Below are 13012 nucleotides of genomic sequence, written 5' to 3'. Positions count from 1 at the left end.
CCCTCCGCTCACCGTGGCAGTCGGGGTAGCCATGGTGGCCCGGGCTGCAGCGGTCACAGTGAGGGCCGTCGAACCCTGGCCGGCACGGGCAGCGGCCGGCCTCATCACAGCCCTCGGGCAGGGTCCCCACGGGGCTGCAGCCACACACTATAGAGGGAAGGAGCACATGGGGGCCCCCTGAGCCGGGCAGGCCACACCCTGGGCCCCACACACCCCCGTGCCCGCTGGGCTGGCCTCGCTCACGCTGGCAGAGAGGAAAGTGGAAGTATCCCGGGGCGCAGCGGTCACACGCGGCCCCCTCGAAGCCCTCCCGGCACGCGCACTGGCCTGAGTCAGGGTCGCAGTCCCCTTCCACCGCTCCGGGGCTGGAGCACCGGCAGGCTGCAGGGAGGGGTGGCCACACTCAGTCAGAGAGGGCGCAGGCTCCGGGGGCCGCACGAGGACAGACACGGGGCCACACTCACGCTGGCAGCTCGGGCCGTAGAACCCCGGGGCACAGAGCTCGCAGTGGACGCCCTGGAAGGCGGGTTTGCACACGCAGCGTCCCACCCGCGGGTCCTTCCGGCAGGCGTTGCCCTGGGTCCCGGCGGCGCTGCAGTCACAGTCTGGGGGGTGAGAGGGGAGTCTCAGGTGCCTCGCAGACCCCAGCCCTCCCCGCCGGAAAACCTCTTCTCTCCGCAAACTCTCCTTACGCCTCATGCGCTCACACAAGAACGAAAGGACAAAAATCCCAAGAAGGCAAAGCCCACGTTTCTGGAAAACTGCAAGCAAGGAGATCAGGACGGCTGTAGTCCGGGTAATTAGTCGTCGCTAACACAGCTAAGTCAACCGCAGGCATTCGCCCCACCAGAGAAAACGTACAAACAAAATCATAGAGAACATTGTAGTCTTTATAAATAACTCCGTGGGTTGGAGAGAAGGAAGAAAAGTGAGCCAAACGTCTCAACTTTGCCTGAGAAGAGGTCGTAAATGCTATTTAATTTTTGTCGCTTGTAGAAGATAATGGTTTGATATTTGTCAGAAATGGAAGGGTGACCCCGGGCCAGATGAGGAGACAAAAACGGAACTTGTGACCCCCCGAGAAGGAAACACAAACCATGCAAAACCAAAACACGTTCTGTTGCCCAATCTGGCCAGACGCGGGAAGGAAAGACCCCGCAGGAGGAAAGAGGACACAGCCAAGAACAGGAGCCCCGACTGAGGCCACGTCCCTGCCGGCCACGTCTCCTTTCACAAGATAAAACTCAGAGGCCTCCGTTTGGGTCCTGAAGAGAAACCAAGTGCCACTGGCACCGCGCAGTCGTCACAACGGCCGCCCTAGACGCGTCCCCGTGAATCAAAACCACCCCTGGTCGAGACCCAATGCTTCACACGTTGCTGTAACTAAGACAGAATGAAAATAATAAATTCAAGAAGTGATTCAAACAGTAACAACACAAAAGAAAGTAAAAAGACCAAGATACCGTGTGATCTCACTTATATGCGGAATCTAGAACAGAAACCAAAAACCAAGCTCACGGGTACGGAGAACACGTTGGCGGCTGCCGGGCCAGGGGTGGGAGAAAGGTGTGAAGGCGTCCAAAGGTATAAGCTTCCAGGTGTAAAAATGGGAAAGCTGTGGGGCTGTGATGTGCCGTTCACTGTGCTGGATGGCATATTGGAAATTTGCTAAAAGATCTGAAAAGGTCTCATCATGAGGAAAAAGTAATTCTGTAATCGCGTAGCGACAAGACGCTAAGCACGCTTACCGTGGTCATCGTCTCACAATATGTGCAAATATCAAACGAAGACGGTGTCCACCTGAAACTCCCCGGATGTTGAACGTTAACTACGCTTCGATTTTTTTTTAAAAAGAAGTAGAAGGAATTAAAGATTTTAATTCAAGGTTTTCAATACTAGGAAACAAAATCTCTCCCCCAAACTACAAACAGAGAAACTCCAGCAGGTCTCATAGGTGGAATCTTAAGCTGTGTTTTGGAAACGCCAATATATTAAGCAAACTTCCAGGAGAGGAAGAAAGGAAAAGAAAGGAAATGAAAACAGACAATGAGAGAAACGAAAGGGAAGGTAGAAATCATGACAGACCGCTGTGTGTGGCTCTGTACCACTACGTTTTAAAATCCAGGGGCACCTGGGTGGCTCAGTCGGTTAAGCATGCAACTCTCGATTTCGGCTCAGGTCTATCCTGACAGTGCTGATCGTGTTTGGGATTCTCTTTCCCTCTGTCTCTCTCTGCCCCTCCCCTGCTCAGTCTGTCTCTCTCAAAAAAAGTAAACTTAAAACCTCTTTAATAAAAAACAAAACAAAACCAAAAGACACAGGCAATTTGCTAAGAAACATCAACGACCAGAATGGACTTAGGCTGAGGCAGGAAATCAACAGATACAAAACCACGGGAGGAACGAGAACCACAGTCGAAGACTTCCAGTAAACAACAGGTGTCAGGGCCCGTGGCCTCAGAAGTCCCATCAAACTTTTAAGAAATGGGTAATTCCCGTGATTTTTAAACCGCCCAAGCGAGGGTCATTTCCCAAGTATTCTACAAAATGAATTACAAAATGAAAACCAGATGGCACACACACCAAAGAAAAACACCAAGAAAACCCTCAACCAGTCTCCCCGACAGATACAGACACAAAGGTCTGTGTTAGGAAAGACACAATAGGGGCGCCTGGGTGACTCAGTCGGTGAAGCGTCCGACTTCGGCTCAGCTCATGATCTCACACTCTGTGAGTTCGAGCCCCGCGTCGGGCTCTGTGCCGACAGCTCGGAGCCTGGAGCCGGCTTCGGATTCCGTGTCTCCCTCTCTCTCTGCCCTTCCCCCGTCTCACGCTCTCTCTCTCTCTCTCAATAATAAATAAACGTTAAAAAAAAATTTAGGACAGACACAACGGAATTCCTTGGACAAGGAGCAGACTGCCCTGGACACCCCAGCAGCATGGCCGTCGTGGAGCGCCAACCCTGGGCCACAGGGACCGGAGGGCTTTGGGGAGTTATGCTGGGGCTCAGCAAACTGCAGTCCAAGGGCTTGGCTCCCCTGCCTGCTTTGCAAATAAAGCTTTATTGGAACACAGCCAGGCCCATTCACGTTCACACAGTCCACACCGCTTTCCAGCTATGGCACACGACAGCGGGGCTCACGAGCCGCGACAGGACATCTGGCCCTCAAAATCAAAGGCAGGCCCTGTCTGGCCTTTTCCGGAAGAAGTCTGTTGACCGCTGTTTACGCCACTGACGAAGAACAGACATTTAAATGTAAAGAAGAGACACAAGAATAAGTGAGTTTAGGGCGCACCACCTCCCTACGACTGAGTCAGACGCAAGTGTCGACAGAACCACCGGAGGGTTAAAACGGCAGCACAGGAGAGAAGAGTCCCCAAGACACAAGGCAGAGGACCCTGCCGGTGGAGGCACCGGCATGTGAGCCACGCGTCGTTTGCTGAGCGCGCAGAGAGCTCAGCCCCGCCAGCAACGTGGATGCCGTTACGGAAGAAAAACGCCTGCCCATCAGACTGGGACACACCATCTGCTGAAAGGCGCGCCTGATTCCAGAAAGACAAGGGGGAGGCGGTCTCTGACAGGTGAGCGTCCTGCCCGCTGGGCTGACGGTCGCAAGCAGCTTGCGTCGCTGCGGTGGTGCCCTGAGCATCCGCTGATGCCGCTAACGTGACTACACTGGACACTATTTCGTTTCAGAGAGCGGTTTGGCAACCTGCCGCCAAAAATGTCCCTGAACATGCATGTCTAGTGACTCAGAACCTTCTAGGAAATTGTTCTGCAGAAATGATTGAGAATTGATGGAAAGTTTTAGCTACAGGGATGTTTATCGTAGCATTTTTTTTTAATTGGAAAGAACCTAAATTTCTAACAATTGGGAGTGAAGTAAACGCTACATCTGTTGGGATGACACGGAACACGAAGGGACACGTCTGCAGGGCCACAGCGGCCACAGCGGGTGGAAACACAGTTACAAAGCTCATGTACACGTGGCTGTCTGCAGAAGTGTGCACGCACACAGGGAGGTCCTGGCTGTAGGAAGAGGGCTTATTTGTAAATGGCGCAATCTCGCATATCTTTTTTTTTCGGCTTTATACTTACCCATCCTTCCGGAGGGTTTTTTTGTTTTTTTTTTTAGCACGAACATGCATTATTTGCATAAAAATACAAGAACCAAAGGGCACCTGGGTGGCTCGGTCAGTTAAGTGTCTGATCTCTGATTCCATCCCAGGTCACGATCTCACAGTTCGTGGGTTCAAGTCCCAGGTCAGGCTCTGAGCAATGACCACGTGGAGCCTGCTTGGATCCTCTCCCCCTCTCTCTGCCCCTCCTCTGCTCCACTCTGTCTCTCAAAATAAACTTAAAAAATACACAAGAGCCAAAAGTAAGGTGAGCACAGTGAACCCTCCCCCTCCCGTGGGGTCCTTCACGGGGCTCCCCCCGCCCCACTGCTCTAGCGGAGCCCAGGGCAGGACGGGGACCTCGGGCGACACTTACTCACGATCTGTCCGGCTGGCAGCACCTGTTCCCCGGTGTGGTTGGGGGAGGAGGACGACGCCGCTGAGGGAGGAGACGCTGCGCGTCAGCCAGGTCGGCTCAGCACCACTGGACACGCGGGCAGGACCGGAGGCTCCACCCTGGGTCCCCCCACCTCCCAGGGCTCTGGGGACCGAGTCCTGCTCCCCCCCCCCCCCCCCAGGCAGACGCCCTCACGGTAGCAGCGCGGGAAGCCGGCGAAGCCCTCGGCACACGCGTCGCAGCGCTCCCCGGTGAAGTTGGGCCGGCAGTAGCAGCGGCCGGTCAGATCTTCGCACGTCCCGTCCGTGAAGTCCGACTCGCAGTTGCAGCCTGGACGGGCCGAGGCGTCGTGAGACGGCAGGCCCGGGGCCACTGGGCCGGCCCCGGGGAAGCCGGGCGAGACCCCGGCCGGGCCTCCCACGGCGGGGCGGGGACCCCAGCGGAGCAGGGAGCCGGAGACCCCGGACGCCCCCGCCCCCGGAAGGCCCCACCCGGGCCAACCCCACTCACGGCGGCAAGCGTGGGGAGAGTCAAGGGGCTGGTCCGGGGCACGGAAGAAGCCGGGCAGGCAGCGTTCACAGTTGATGCCGGTCGTGTGATGCTGGGGTGGCGGATACGGGGCCCCTCAGCCCGGGCGTGCTCCCCCACCTCCACCCCCGCCCCCCGCCCTGGGTGCGCAGACTGCGTGGGGCCCTGCCCACGCCCCCCAAGAGCCCCGCCCGCGCCCTAGTTCCCATCACGCCCCCATCCCACCTGGCAGTCGACGCACACGCCCCCGCCCTGGTACGCGCCGTCCAGGTTCTGGCTGGCGTTGCGCCGGTCCACCTCCGGGTCGTAGAAGCAATCGTGGGCATGGCCGTGGCAGTTGCAGGCTGGAGAGAAGGGGCGTGGCTGTTCACAGGCCCTCCCCGACCCCCTCTCGCGGGAACCCCCAGGGCATACCTCACAGACCACGGGTGACCCCGGGTGTGGCCCGGCTGGGGTGGGGGGCGGAGCCCGCCACGTGGCCAGAGCACGCTGACGGAAATGGCGTGTGAGCACGTGTGTGTGCGCACGCGGGCACGCGCAGGGCACTCACACTGGCACTCGTTGGCGCTTTCGGTGGTTGCCGGCTTCCACGGCTGCTGGTTGAAGCCTGGGCAGCAGCGGTCACAGGAGCCCCCACATGTGTTGTGCTGACAGGCACACTGAAGCCTGTGGGGGACACGTGAGACAGGAGGGAGGGGCCCCACCGTGGACCCACAGGGACACGAGGAGAAAGATGGCAGGGGCTGTGCACAGCCCCCACGGAGGATGGGAGGAGGGCCCAGGACGCGTGTGAGGGGGGCTGGGACAGGGCACTCGGTGGCAGCGTAGGTGGCCCCTGCCTGCAGGTCAGCCTGGAGCCCCAGGTCCTTCTTGATGGAGCTAAGCCCTCCTCCCTGTGGCTGGGCCCTAAGGCCGAGCCCACAGCCTCCCTGGGCCAGCTCCAAGGCCCAGGTCTCCCTCAGCAGTATGAGCTCAGCCAGATACCCCCAGGCATCCAGGGCGCCGCCCCAGGGGCAAGTGGCCAGGAACTGCTTCCTCTTCCAGCGGGGGTGGACACCAGACGGCTGGAAGCCCGCCTGCTGTGCTGGAGAGCAGCTCCTGTTGGCTCAGTGGTCAGGGGGACAGCTGGCCGCAGCTGAGGACTGAGTTTGCAGAACACCCATGCCCAAGCCCCACCCGACACACACCTCCGTCACTCAACCGAGGCGGGGGCAGGAACCACAGCTCGGGGCTGCTGACTCTGGTCCCGGGCCAGCACCGCAGCTGCAGGCACTGTGCGTGTCCTGAGCAGGACCTCAGAAGCTGGTCCACGGAGACCCAGGCCTCAGATCACACGGATCCAGCCCCTCCCCCCCCCCAAAGTGTCTGCAGGGCCTTGGGAATCAACACTGCTCGCCCTCAGGGCCAGGGGACATCTGGGAAGCCTCCGTGGAAGAGGAAGCAGGAGTGGCTGCCACAGAGAGGTGGCCCCAGGAAGCCGGTCTGTCTCCACCCCAGCTCTGAGGGTCCGTAATGTAGAGTCCGCACCTGTTGTTTGGTTCTTCCACGGTCCACACGGTCAGGGCACCAAAAATTAATCTAAAAAGTGGTACTGGGCTAGTGATACCCCGGGGTGTTTGGCAAAGGCCCTCACAAAACTACTCTGGAGTGATCGTTCCCAGTCTGGGGCCCAGCAGCGACACAACACGCAGCCCACACAGCAGATCAGCAGGACACGACCCCAGCAACTTGGGGGCAAATGGGAAGAAACCAAAAACACGAACGTTTCAAGTTATAACCAAAGGAACCTAAAACAAAACTTGCAACGCTATGAAAAACAGGCAGGTGTAGCCAAAGAACCAATCAGAACTTCTATAAACAAAAAATTCAATCACCAAAATTCCAGATAACGGACAGGCTACTCTCAGCTGGAGGTTCAGTGACCTAAACTAACCACCTAAAGGCAGCTCAGAAAACCGATAGGGAAGCACACGTGAAGTCCGGAGACAGAAGGAAACCGTAAGAAGTTCCTGTCTATGGAACAGAATTCTGGAAAAAGAAAAGAGGTGTAAGGGGCAAGGTCAGAGCCGATGGCCAGGAATGGTCCCGAACCAACAAAAACACTCTCTCAGATTCAGAAAGCATGAGTTTGAGCAAGAGAAGACAGAACCACTCCTTGATGCCACAGAGATATTCTGCAGAGAAGGTCACAGAACCATCCAGAAGGGGCAGACAAACCAGAGGGGCAACGGTGCATGTGACAGTGACTCTCCCACCCATCGAGGACACCAAGCGACAGCGAAATGCTTTCTCTGAAGTGTGAGAGACACAGCCGTCAACCAGAATTCTAGTCGGCCAAGCTACCCGCCCACCCAAGAGTGGGGACAAAACAGCCACAGACAACAGCCGTCATCAGAGACCACACATTCCCACTGGACGGAAGCACCATGCACGAGGTCAGAGCTCTTGGGCGCTGTGTCATCAGGGCCACAGAGCAGCTGGTTACGCTTCGATCTGGTCACGTATGCCCGACGCTAAGCAAGGGTCTCACCACTACAGTAAACAGCACGGCCACCGGCCGAATGTCTGCGTCCCCCAGAACTCACGCATGGAACCTAGCGGCCAAGGTGACAGTACTGGGAGGTGGGGCCTTCGGGGGGTGATTAGGTCTTGAGGGTGGAGCCCCCGTTAGTGGGATTAGTGTCCTTATGAAAGGACCTTAAGAGCTCCATCACCCCCTGTCACGTGAAGATACACCAAGAACCAGGAAGTGGGCCGCCGTGGCCTCCAGAACAGTGAGAAGTGTGTTTCTGTTGTTGATAAGCCACGTGTCTATGGTATCTCATCACAGCGGCCCAGACAACTGACACAACGACACAGCAACAGAAAGAAAACGTGTAACTTCCAAATCAAAGGAAAGCAGGAGAGTGAGTGAGGGGTTCTGAACAGAGCCAGGCGGGTAGTGGTGGTGGTGACGGAGATGGGGGAGAGGGTGCAGGGGGCTTGGAGATGGTGGTGATGGTGGTGCTCCAGGTGGAGGAGGAGGAGGTGCGGGTGCTCCAGGTGAAGGAGGAGGAGGTGCGGGTGCTCCAGGTGAAGGAGGAGGAGGTGCGGGTGCTCCAGGTGGAGGAGGAGGAGGTGCGGGTGCTCCAGGTGAAGGAGGAGGAGGAGGAGGAGGAGGTGAGGGTGCTCCAGGTGAAGGAGGAGGAGGTGCGGGTGCTCCAGGTGGAGGAGGAGGAGGTGCGGGTGCTCCAGGTGGAGGAGGAGGAGGTGCGGGTGCTCCAGGTGGAGGAGGAGGAGGTGCGGGTGCTCCAGGTGGAGGAGGAGGAGGAGGAGGAGGAGGTGAGGGTGCTCCAGGTGAAGGAGGAGGAGGTGCGGGTGCTCCAGGTGAAGGAGGAGGAGGTGCGGGTGCTCCAGGTGGAGGAGGAGGAGGTGCGGGTGCTCCAGGTGGAGGAGGAGGAGGTGCGGGTGCTCCAGGTGGAGGAGGAGGAGGAGGAGGAGGTGAGGGTGCTCCAGGTAAAGGAGGAGGAGGAGGAGGAGGAGGAGGTGCGGGTGCTCCAGGTGAAGGAGGAGGAGGAGGAGGAGGAGGTGAGGGTGCTCCAGGTGAAGGAGGAGGAGGTGCGGGTGCTCCAGGTGGAGGAGGAGGAGGTGTGGGTGCTCCAGGTGGAGGAGGAGGAGGTGCGGGTGCTCCAGGTGGAGGAGGAGGAGGAGGAGGAGGTGAGGGTGCTCCAGGTAAAGGAGGAGGAGGAGGAGGAGGAGGAGGTGCGGGTGCTCCAGGTGAAGGAGGAGGAGGAGGAGGAGGAGGTGAGGGTGCTCCAGGTGAAGGAGGAGGAGGTGCGGGTGCTCCAGGTGGAGGAGGAGGAGGAGGAGGAGGAGGTGAGGGTGCTCCAGGTAAAGGAGGAGGAGGAGGAGGAGGAGGAGGAGGTGCGGGTGCTCCAGGTGAAGGAGGAGGAGGAGGAGGAGGAGGTGAGGGTGCTCCAGGTGAAGGAGGAGGAGGTGCGGATGCTCCAGGTGAAGGAGGAGGAGGTGCGGATGCTCCAGGTGAAGGAGGAGGAGGAGGAGGAGGAGGTGAGGGTGCTCCAGGTGAAGGAGGAGGAGGTGCGGATGCTCCAGGTGAAGGAGGAGGAGGTGCGGATGCTCCAGGTGAAGGAGGAGGAGGAGGAGGAGGAGGTGAGGGTGCTCCAGGTAAAGGAGGAGGAGGAGGAGGAGGAGGAGGTGAGGGTGCTCCAGGTGAAGGAGGAGGAGGAGGAGGAGGAGGTGAGGGTGCTCCAGGTGGAGGAGGAGGAGGTGCGGGTGCTCCAGGTGGAGGAGGAGGAGGTGCGGGTGCTCCAGGTGGAGGAGGAGGAGGAGGAGGAGGTGAGGGTGCTCCAGGTAAAGGAGGAGGAGGAGGAGGAGGAGGAGGAGGTGAGGGTGCTCCAGGTGAAGGAGGAGGAGGTGCGGGTGCTCCAGGTGAAGGAGGAGGAGGAGGAGGAGGAGGTGAGGGTGCTCCAGGTGAAGGAGGAGGAGGTGCGGGTGCTCCAGGTGGAGGAGGAGGAGGTGCGGGTGCTCCAGGTGGAGGAGGAGGAGGTGCGGGTGCTCCAGGTGGAGGAGGAGGAGGTGCGGGTGCTCCAGGTGGAGGAGGAGGAGGAGGAGGAGGTGAGGGTGCTCCAGGTAAAGGAGGAGGAGGAGGAGGAGGAGGAGGAGGTGAGGGTGCTCCAGGTGAAGGAGGAGGAGGTGCGGGTGCTCCAGGTGGAGGAGGAGGAGGTGCGGGTGCTCCAGGTGGAGGAGGAGGAGGTGCGGGTGCTCCAGGTGGAGGAGGAGGAGGAGGAGGAGGTGAGGGTGCTCCAGGTAAAGGAGGAGGAGGAGGAGGAGGAGGAGGAGGTGCGGGTGCTCCAGGTGAAGGAGGAGGAGGAGGAGGAGGAGGTGCGGGTGCTCCAGGTGAAGGAGGAGGAGGTGCGGGTGCTCCAGGTGAAGGAGGAGGAGGTGCGGGTGCTCCAGGTGGAGGAGGAGGAGGTGCGGGTGCTCCAGGTGGAGGAGGAGGAGGTGCGGGTGCTCCAGGTGGAGGAGGAGGAGGTGCGGGTGCTCCAGGTGGAGGAGGAGGAGGAGGAGGAGGTGAGGGTGCTCCAGGTAAAGGAGGAGGAGGAGGAGGAGGAGGAGGAGGTGCGGGTGCTCCAGGTGAAGGAGGAGGAGGAGGAGGAGGAGGTGCGGGTGCTCCAGGTGAAGGAGGAGGAGGTGCGGGTGCTCCAGGTGGAGGAGGAGGAGGTGCGGGTGCTCCAGGTGGAGGAGGAGGAGGTGCGGGGTGCTCCAGGTGGAGGAGGAGGAGGTGCGGGTGCTCCAGGTGGAGGAGGAGGAGGAGGAGGAGGAGGTGAGGGTGCTCCAGGTGAAGGAGGAGGAGGTGCGGGTGCTCCAGGTGGAGGAGGAGGTGTAGGTGCTCCAGGTAGAGGAGAAGGGGGAGGTGCGGGTGCTCCAGGTGGAGGAGGAAGAGGAGGTGTGGGTGCTCCAGGTGAAGGAGGAGGTGAGGGTGCTCCAGGTGGAGGAGGTGGGGATGGTGCAGGCCGAGGCGGGGGAGGAGGCAGAGACCCACGGGAGATGGTGGGTCGGGGGCTGTAAGGGGCAGAGCCTCCCCCCCCCCTCCCCCCGGAGGAGGGCAGAGGTGTGGGAGATGGGAACAGGGAGAGCAGAGCAGGCTGGAGCTCTGGGACGTGGCATGGGGGGGGGGGTCGGCGTCTGTCGTTCTGGGGCAGCCGCCCCGTGGGCACCACCCCTCGTGCCCCACAGGGTGAGCTGAGCCCCGTCCACACCCGTGTGCAGGTGAGTCAGAGCAGATACCGACGCCTTCCCGGCAGGCAAGGGCAGGCCCGCGTCTCCTCCGAGGCCGGTCTGGCGCCCAGCAGGCGCCTCGGCCAGCTGGCACGTGTTCCCACTTGGCACCCGATCTCCCAGAGCAACTAGCGGGGCCCGAGCTCAGCAGCCGACGCTGCCGGCGAGGGCCCGAGTCGGGGCCACAGGGCCGCAGGACGGGCCGGATGGGTCCGGAGGGCCACCGGGAGGCGGGCAGCCAGCCTGCGTCCTCCGGCCAGGTGAAGGTACCCTTCCCTCCTCAGACCCATCGGCCGTATCTGAGGAGGCCTGGGGCTCGCCGCTCATGAGGCCACGAACGGGGTGACCTCCCCTGCTTCCGGGCTTCATCTGCACCCCCCCGTAAGTGGGGGTGTGGACAACGGCCTGCAGAGGGCACAGCGCAGGCCCCCACCCCAAATGCATGAGGTGGGGGCTGCGGGATTTCAAGGCCAGGGAAGCGGCAGGGGCGGCCTGCTAGCTCCCCGTAGCGGGCAGGGGTCTCCACGGGCCCCCCATCCAGACTCGGCTACATCTCTTGGCACCTCTGTCCGCCCCGGACCCGCCTGGCCCTGCAGCATCAGCCCCGCAGGGACCCCACACTGGGTACAGGTTCGCACGTTCCCGGTCTCCCCAGAACAGATGCTCCCGGGCCCGTGCCTGCGGTGGGGGACGAGGTCAGGCACGGGGACAGCAGAGCAGGTATTATTTGTGTCCCGAGGGAAGGGAGAGGACTAGAGAACAAGGACGTGCAGTCTCAGGCATGTCCCCACGCCCGCCCGACTCCCCTGCTGGGGCGGGAGAAGCAGCCAGCCCGGAGGGCCGAACAAGAACCCCCTCGCTGCCGGCCTCTGGGCAGACGGGTGCGAGCCAGGCCCAGGGCCCCCTGGGGAGCCGCACGCACGCTGCCCCCCCCCGCTTCGCCGCGCGTGTGAGCAAACCGAGGCCGTGGGACGGCAGCCAGGGCGCGTCATCCGGGGACGTGGTGGGCGGCGGCACCGGGTCTCCAAGCCCCGGAGCGGGGAAGGGGATGAGGACTGGCGGCAAGAGGCGGGCCTCACCTGAAGGGGTCCGTGGGGTCTTGGGCGTCACAGACGTCCGCGTGGCCATGGCAGACGCAGCGGCCACCGATGCTGATGTCCTTGATGCTATAATAATACTGCACCCGTGGGCGGTGAGCACCACGGCCCACCCACACCAGCCCCGGCCCGGCCAGACCGCCCCTGGGGCCCACCGGTCGGCGTCTCACCCGGCGGGTGACGGTGGGGTCCCGCAGCGCCTTGCCCATGAGGTGGCCCAGCAGCGTGTTTGTGCGCAGGAAGCGCAGACGGATGTTGGTAGCTTTGGTGAAGTCACGCAGCAGGGGTGAGTAGGAGAAGTTCATGGCCCCCGGGCGCCCGTTCACCAGGGATACCACAATCTGCACACAGGGCAAAGGGTCAGGCCAGGGTGTGGGCCGCCACCACCGGACCAGCAGGGACCGGCCACCGTGCTGCCCCAGAGCCCACCTCGCCGTTCTCCAGGGGCACGATCCGAGAGTACTCGGTGGAGCAAATGACGTGGTCGTCCCGCGTGATGCGCTCCAGCGTCTGTGGCCCGAACCGCTCAAAGCAGTCCCTCTTGGAGGCTGTGGGAACCGGGCGGGAAGGTGAGGGCGCAGGGCCCCAGCGGCACCCCCGACACTGCTGTGCCTCGACGGGCCACCCCGCCCGGCCCCACAGGCAGTTGTTGCAGGGGCGAGGCACCTGCTGAGAAGGGAGCTTCCCCAGGAGGGCGTGGCCCTCGCCACGCCGGCCTCTCTCTGCAGAGAACAAGTGCCCACCCCTCCCCCCCCCCCCCCCCCCGCAATGGCCCTCCTCATCCCGTGCTTGGGGGACCATTCCCAACTGCCCTGTGGAGGACTCCCCGCCCTCACTCTCGCCCCCGGAGTTCTGAGGGACCCGTGACCCAGGCCCACCCAGCGGGAGCGTCCCCATCAACATGGCCGGTCATGGTGGCGCTGGACAGGTGCGCCAGGGAGACGTCAGGGCTCCTGACCGGCTCCCTTGTTGCTCCTGGAGCTGCTGGGCCATGAAGCCGGTCTAGTGAGAGCCAAGATGTGGCACCAGAGATCCTGGCATCACCAGCGCCTGGACCCAGCCCGGACCCACGTCAGGGAAAGGAACTGCTGAGC

At 61.5% G+C, this 13012-nt stretch overlaps 1 protein-coding gene across 1 annotated transcript in view; it reads right to left on the bottom strand.

Annotated features, from left to right (window-relative positions):
• LAMA5 (laminin subunit alpha 5) overlaps positions 1–13012 on the bottom strand; it is a 51770-nt gene that overhangs the window by 24419 nt on the left and 14339 nt on the right. The window contains exons 4-14 of the mRNA XM_042979978.1: positions 12348–12466; positions 12089–12259; positions 11901–11998; positions 5594–5709; positions 5269–5387; positions 5026–5116; positions 4711–4845; positions 4495–4557; positions 465–605; positions 244–381; positions 13–147 (exon numbers count right to left, since the gene is read on the bottom strand). Coding sequence (XP_042835912.1) covers positions 13–147; positions 244–381; positions 465–605; positions 4495–4557; positions 4711–4845; positions 5026–5116; positions 5269–5387; positions 5594–5709; positions 11901–11998; positions 12089–12259; positions 12348–12466 — 1326 coding nt within the window. The remainder of the gene's footprint in view (positions 1–12; positions 148–243; positions 382–464; positions 606–4494; positions 4558–4710; positions 4846–5025; positions 5117–5268; positions 5388–5593; positions 5710–11900; positions 11999–12088; positions 12260–12347; positions 12467–13012) is intronic.

The sequence above is a fragment of the Panthera tigris genome, chromosome A3, assembly GCF_018350195.1.
Source record: "Panthera tigris isolate Pti1 chromosome A3, P.tigris_Pti1_mat1.1, whole genome shotgun sequence".
In the NCBI taxonomy this organism is placed as follows: Eukaryota; Metazoa; Chordata; class Mammalia; order Carnivora; family Felidae; genus Panthera; species Panthera tigris.
Note: the sequence above shows the minus strand (reverse complement) of the source record. Positions and strands in the feature narration are given on the sequence as shown.